Below are 7275 nucleotides of genomic sequence, written 5' to 3'. Positions count from 1 at the left end.
AATTAGCATCGTTAGCTTTCATTATTCTAAGCATGGAACTGCAAGAAAAAGTCATAATACCACAGTTTGGTAAATCTTCTTGTTAGCTATTTTGTGTACTTTTCTTGCAGTTTTATGCTTAGAATTATGAAAACTAATGGTCCTAATTTTTAAAATAGTGCTATTACATTACAAGCCATGAGAATAAAAGATTATTTCCCCCTATAAAGGAATGGATTTAGCTACAGCTATCCCTCCCGTGACGTGACGTCACGTTTAGCCACACCCACCGACAGGAAGTAACCTGGCAGAAAGGAAAAATGGGCATTTTTGAAGGCTCATATCTCAGTGAATAAATTTTTTTAGACAATGGGAGTTGGAACACATCATTAGTATGGTTAGGCAATCATATTAAGCAAATAAAAAAAATATCTCAAAAATGCACTGAAGTTACCCTTTAATGTTAATATAATTTGTGTATAGTTAATGAATATCTTCAATTGTGAAGTGATACACATACATGTGCATGTGTGGCTGGGAAAAATGAATGTAGTCTATTTAGTATATCCTATACTAATGACAATTGTTTGTTTATTATTATGTGTTTAGGTAAGTATTTTCCTACTCTTGAAGTGGGTATGCAAGGTAATGAAATGATTGATACTAACTATAATAACTAATTCACAAAATTTAGATACATCTCCTTCTGATGGAGCAGTTGCTAGTAATTCATCTTCACAGCCTTTATCGCCTCCAGGTATTCAATACATGTGAACGACATATACTATAGAACCTTTCATAGCTGCAGTACAAGTTCCTGTTCCAAAAGGCTTACTGGAGGACTTTACCTCAATGAGAATGTCTTATGGAAGCATGTTTTACCATGTTGGCATTATTTTTAAACAAAAGCGCTGCTCTCTAAAGAAAATAAAGGAATTCCTGTCTTGCTGTGGTGCTGCTCTTAGTGAAAAAGTAAAGAAGTGTCGTGATATTTCTAGTATCTTGCGCCTAATTCAAAATGAGTGTTCACTGACTAATATTGCACTCCTTCATAGCGTAGTGGAGAAGATGAATATCACTGAAGCAGATGAACACATTAAAGCATATAAAGCAGAGTTAAAAAAATTCTGTGAGACTCTCTCCATCAGTCTTTGTTTGAAGGAAAGATTTGCTTCCATTCCTCCTCTTAAATGTGAAGCAGTTATTTTTGTCCTTGATTGGAAGCCTGAGAAGCTTTTTCTCAAAGATATTGAGGATCTTCTTGCAAAAGCATCTGGTAAATTACTGAAGATTCAGTTTATAGAGCCTTCCGAATCAATATGTGTCACTTGCTCCTTTCCTTTCTCTGATGTTGGGTTTACTGTATTGAGGATGATAGAGAGTATTCATATACTAATGGGACAAGGATTAAAGAAACTGACTATTGGTAACTTAACATTATGGAGGAGACAAGATGTTAGACAAAAGGTACATAATATGAATAATTGAATATTGTTTTATGAATATTGTATTGTATAGGAACTAAAAGAAAAGGATCAAGACTTACTACAACACACTGAGGTCAGTTAATATAATCATTCCTTTTATTAGTTACATTATAGTACCTGTACAATGTAACAATGTGTTGAGTTGATTGTAATGTGTTAATTATATGTACAGGTTATTTCTTATATTATACTTGAAGAAGCTGAATATAAACTAAGAGATACTATCAAAAGCAAAGAGAAGGTATGTCATACTGTGTAATGTATGAAAGTACCAGTTTATACTGCATGTAATCATTTCTCTTGACATTTTACTATAATGTATCAGGGATATAATAGACTACATAACCAGGATTGGCAACGGGATCACGTGAGCGCATCATTTGTGTATAAAGATTTTTCGCAATCTCTGTTATCATTTTCAAGATGGCCGACTCTTCTTGCAAATCACCGATGTTGCTATTTCTCTGTCAACAAGGCTTGTGTCTCTCTCTCAGAACATTAGGCTACCATTACTAAAGGATGAGGAAGCCGCTACTTTCATTTTGAGTGATACTTGACGATGCTGTCACAATGAATTGCTAAATGCGGCCCATTTTCCATTTGTGTACCTCTGCTGGCAAGATAGCTTTGAGTATATGGATTTAATCATATTGTGATTTACCATCTTTTATGTTCATATGAGAATAGGACCAAAAGAATTTATTTAGACCTTTATACTTCGTGATACAGCCGGAAAAGTAATTTTTCAAAGGCCAGTTTTGTGTCCCTGTGGCGGCTTCAGATATGACTCTTTTCTTGTATTATTTTGTAATATAATAGTTCAATGATCGTTGTATGAGAATGTCCTGGTTATTTTGTTATTCTAGTCTTTGTTTATTTTTTACACAATTTTTACACATCAGTGTAGTAAGGCTGTTGTACAGAGCAGAATGGGTTATTAAACCAAAACTATGAATAATTAATTTAAATTTATAACAGGTCTATAAATTGATTTCCGGTCCGTAACCAATCCCAGTTACGTAGTCTATTATATCCCTGAATGTATCATGTATTGCATATAATATCTAGCAATTTTCTGATTTTTGTACCTTATAATTAGGAAGTAGTTGAATTAAAACAAGTACTAGAGGAAGAACCACTTGGTAAAGAGTTGACTACATTGAGGTCTCAGTTTAATGAGATACAAAAAGAAAACAAAGAATTGTCAGACAAATTATCAAAAATGAAGATTGAATATTTGAGATCACTTACTAGTAATACTGATTCAGGTTAGAGTAGTTTTATTAATTATACTAATAATTATGTAATTAATTAAAGCTGCTAGCAGAGTAATAAGAGGAATGACTTTTGAAATTGATGACTGCAAATTTCATCTTGAAGCAATGACAAGATCAGACTATCAGCCATTAGTAGATAATAAAAAATTAATAGAGAAATTACAAGAAAGGATAACATTAATGAATATTGAACTAATGACTGAAAGAGAACACAATGAGAAGATTATAAAAGATATGAAAGGTTTTATTGATGATGTGTGTCATCATTTGATTGTTGATATTTGAACAGATCATTTGAAAAAGATTGAGGAGAAGAGACAGAGAAAAAAGAAACAAAAAACTGAAGAAGAGATGTGTACAGTAAGAGTGAGACTGATTATAACTTATAAGTATATACTACATGTACACGTGTATCTTGTCTTTTATTTTAGATTTATTTATGTTGTAATCATCCTGTTACTGGTGAATTAATAAACTCATTTCTTGAAGTGCATAAAGATGAATTACTACCCAGTGTACTGGATAAAGCTTATGAGGTTATTATATTAGTTTATTTATTTCTATTTATTCTTTCATTTTTGTTCATTTCTTTATCAGTTAATGAATTTAGCTCCTCATGTTCCTATTGAGAGATGTCGTTTAGTTAAATATGATTATAGGAATAAAGTAATGGAGCAGTCCTTTGACCTTGATGAGGTATAAGTTCTTTTCTATTGTTACAATTATATCTTATCATCATTAAATTTAGTATCAACATCAAACTATTGGACAGATTATGAGTGTGGCTGATTATCGTTATTCTTTTGCATTATTCTTAGAAACTCGTAAAGAGAATGAAACCTTTAAGAAATACAATGAGCAAGGTGAGTGTGGCTGGTTTTATTGCTGGCTATCATAGATAATAGAGTAAATGAAAGGGATTGGAAACTATCGTTCTTGCCTGGTGATGTGGTTTTTGTTACCCCTGGTTACCTGGTTGGCAACGTCCATGTTTATCTGCATTCCCCATCTCCTCCACAGTAGTTGTTGTGCGGAAAGGATCTCGAAGGAATATTGTGTGACTATTAGATAGCGCTTGCTTATGATATATCTTCCTTTCCACGTAGAAAGTTTGTGGCTATCTATAGCAACATTTTTGTTTCTATAGAGCTATTTTTCGACCAGTTATGGGTACACAAAGTCTGAATCTTTTTTGACACTTTTTCGCCTCTACAGCTTTCATGCTTTTGCTATTCTAGCAGTACCTCATATCATTCCATTCTGACAAGCTTTTTAGAGTTTAGCTACAATTGTCTTCATTAGAGAGAGAAAAACAGCAATTTTATGGGCAAAAGCGGTATATCACTCAAAATATTAATTTAAATATACCAAATAAATAATAATTAACAGTGCAAAACATTGAAGTCCTTCATAGTCGAGTTTCTTTTTCATCAGAGCACTCTTCTTGGAGTTATTCTAATTTTAATGGAAAAAATCAAGAATTTTGTGATCAAAAAGAAACCGCCTAGTCAGCAATTTTTTGCTTAGCAACAATGCAATCAAATGGGATTATTGCTACGCCCACGTGGAAGTTTCCAATCCCTTTCATTTACTCTAATATCTATGTGGCTATGTACATATGTTTGATGGTGTAGGTATTAATCTAAAGGTATCAATGGTTGATCTGTCAGCTGGTGAAGTAGGACTAGCTAAACCAATGAGAGGAGAAGAAGGTTGGACTGTTGAAGAATTAAAGCAACATATAGGAGAAGTAAGAGTAAGGATATTGTTCTCCCTCCATTGATCTGGGCCATTTCTTTATTTAGGTATTCAATATCAACCCATCATGTATGAGAATAGTAAAGGAGAAGTATACTGGTATTAGTGATGTTAGTGATGTAGGAGGTACTTTAAAGGAGATACTCAACAAAAGAGACAAAGTTAGATTATAATACAAGTATTAGCATTAATACTTCTTTTATTGATCAATATGCATTCCACTTTCCTCCTCCTCCTCCTCCACACACACAGTCATATACTCAGTTGCTGTATGTATTATCAGATCTTAAAGATTATCAAAAAGAATTCAAAGATAGTTTGATGTACAGATATGTTGATTTTCATGTCAACTTGATAACATTGGACATTACAATGCCCCCAGCTCCTGGACCTATAACCACACCCACTACAACTGAAGGAGGAATAATAATGAAAATTATATCAATAAATGAAGAAAATAAAGGGAGAGAAAGAAGTAATAACTTGTATTATAATAAAAAGAACATTAATCATTGTAATAATTATTCAATACAGAGATGCAGGTACAAGTTAGTAGCAGTATAACATTAGCTCAGTTGAAGGAGGAGCTAGCTCCACTGATTGGTGTACCACCTACTGGTTTTAGAGTGTATAGAATCAGTGATAATGAAGAATATGAAATTGAGGAACTGGAGAAGACATTAAAGTACATGTATATTGAATCTGGACCAAAGGTATATAGTTTATTGTGATTTGATTCACTTCTCCTTTCCATTATACACTACTATAAGTACTAATAACACACACTCACACTCATCTCTTTATTACTTTGTGTATCTACTAGTTGAGAGTAAAACTGGGTAGAGCATTAAGAAGAGGAGAGTACAGAGTTAAATTATATTTATTACAAGTTAACAATACAGAGGTATGAGCTAGAATATTTATTATTATTATTATTATTATTTTATTTAATTTTTAGTTTTGTACTTTTATGATGGAGTCTATTGTTGCTAAGGGTACACCAGTGAGAGAATTTAAGAAACAAATTATTGAAGAAGCAAAAGTACAAGGAATTGACTGTGTCCTTGAATTAGACAAGTAAGTACATCATGTGACTATCATGTGACAACTTATTGTGTAGAATGAGATTACGTTACAAGAAGGGAGTGTACCCTGATACAGTATATCTTGATCATCAGGTGATTGATACTAGTATGGGAATGTATGTGGAACCATTGAAAGGTCAGTATATCTCAGTATATTTTCAGTATACTGTACGTTACATGATGTATAATTTTATTGTTAGTATATTAATTACTATATTATTAGGACCAGAGAAGAAGAAGCATGATAGACAGTCTCAGGTGTATGTTATAAGATGGCATCCATCACAATGTTCAGTTGATCCAATAGAAGAAATTATACTGGATAATAGATATGATCCTAAGGATTTTATTGGAAAGGTATTATTTGAAATAATAGAAATTATAACAAAGAATATGCATTAGTAACACTTTATTATTATTATTATTATTGTTTTACAGCTGTCAGAGTTAAGTGGAGTTCCTGCTAAGTATATCTATCGTACAGGGGTTAGTTATTAAAACATATAAAGATACTCTCTCTCTCTCTCATTCTATTAGAGTCGATTATTTCCAGTTGAGATATCATGTCTTGATATTGAGAATAAGTTGGAATGGTATTCAGTCACTTCAGGCAGATACCCATTAGGACTATATGGTGATGGACATGTCACATATTACAAGTACTACTGAACACACACACACATTATGTATACACACACACTTACATACACCTCTTACTGTTTATAATTATTTAGAGACAATAGAGAGACAATGAAAGAGTTAACAGATGAAGAGAGATCAGAAATACAAGAGGCAGAGGAAGCAAGGTCAGTAAACCTCATGTATCATCATGTACATGTACTATCAGTTAATGTAATACCTCATCACTTATAACCATTTATTGTATTGTAGGTTGAGGAGGATTAGGGAATGCAGATTAAAGCATTGGCATTGATAATAGGACTGACTGAAATGGATTGGTTTAATTTGTTAAATTTCTAAGTGTGATATTAATTCTTATTTTTTGCAATCCTGCAAAAATTACTCTCTATGTAATAAATGTGACCATAATTGACAAAAGGGCCCTTATGGCGGATTTTAAAATTGATCATTATAATAGAAAATATCAACCTGTGAATGCTTTGTTAGACAATCATTGTTTCTAAAAGTTTCATGGTAACTTTTTGCATCCTGTGGAGTAATTTTATGATAAATGGGGCTCAGGAAGTTGGATTTCTTAGGCTAGAAAGACAAATTTCACTACCCGCCATAAGGTACCTTTTGTCAATTATGGTCACAAATTATTTTAAAATGATTTCATAAATAAACTTTTAGTTAATCTTATTTAGTTAGTAGTTCTTCATTGACTCCATTAGTTGCTAGTCCCCAGAGTGAGTTAGCTATAGCCACATGATCACATTTACTGATATCAAATGAAAAGGACTCAATCTCTCCATCATCTCTCCTCATGACTGGCAGCCATTTTGAATTAAGGAATAAGAGAATAATAATAATAAATATTTATAATAAAATAAGTACATGTACATGTACAATATGCTAAAATATAATCATACCATACAGTTCAATGTAATACTGTATAGTGAGGATCTACTTTAGTGAGACGCATGGTTCACATTATGCAACTGTGAAATGAAGGATTTTATTTTGTCTCTGAAATCACTCCATTGTTTTACTGATACATATTGATGT

General features: G+C 32.4%; 2 protein-coding genes across 2 annotated transcripts; both read left to right on the top strand.

The window, feature by feature from the left end:
• The first annotated feature begins 1440 nt into the window (after positions 1–1440).
• LOC109587738 (ubiquitin carboxyl-terminal hydrolase 47-like) lies at positions 1441–5411 on the top strand. The gene is made up of 14 exons (XM_020003961.1): positions 1441–1446; positions 1498–1539; positions 1639–1707; positions 2566–2734; positions 2784–2984; positions 3033–3103; positions 3175–3258; positions 3341–3439; positions 3492–3606; positions 4378–4493; positions 4549–4662; positions 4754–4817; positions 5036–5214; positions 5325–5411. Exons 4-14 carry the CDS (start codon positions 2689–2691, stop codon positions 5409–5411), a joined length of 1176 nt encoding a protein of 391 aa, XP_019859520.1. The 5' UTR covers positions 1441–1446; positions 1498–1539; positions 1639–1707; positions 2566–2688.
• A 152-nt stretch (positions 5412–5563) lies between these two features.
• On the top strand, positions 5564–6302 carry LOC109587740 (ubiquitin carboxyl-terminal hydrolase 47-like). The gene is made up of 5 exons (XM_020003963.1): positions 5564–5578; positions 5622–5722; positions 5810–5943; positions 6025–6072; positions 6124–6302. The coding sequence occupies exons 2-5, from the start codon at positions 5623–5625 to the stop codon at positions 6253–6255; spliced, it is 414 nt and encodes a 137-aa protein (XP_019859522.1). The 5' UTR covers positions 5564–5578; position 5622; the 3' UTR covers positions 6256–6302.
• The last annotated feature ends 973 nt before the right edge of the window (positions 6303–7275 follow it).

Source organism: Amphimedon queenslandica, unplaced genomic scaffold (genome assembly GCF_000090795.2).
Source record: "Amphimedon queenslandica unplaced genomic scaffold, v1.1 AMPQUscaffold_12463, whole genome shotgun sequence".
NCBI lineage: Eukaryota > Metazoa > Porifera > Demospongiae > Haplosclerida > Niphatidae > Amphimedon > Amphimedon queenslandica.
Note: the sequence above shows the minus strand (reverse complement) of the source record. Positions and strands in the feature narration are given on the sequence as shown.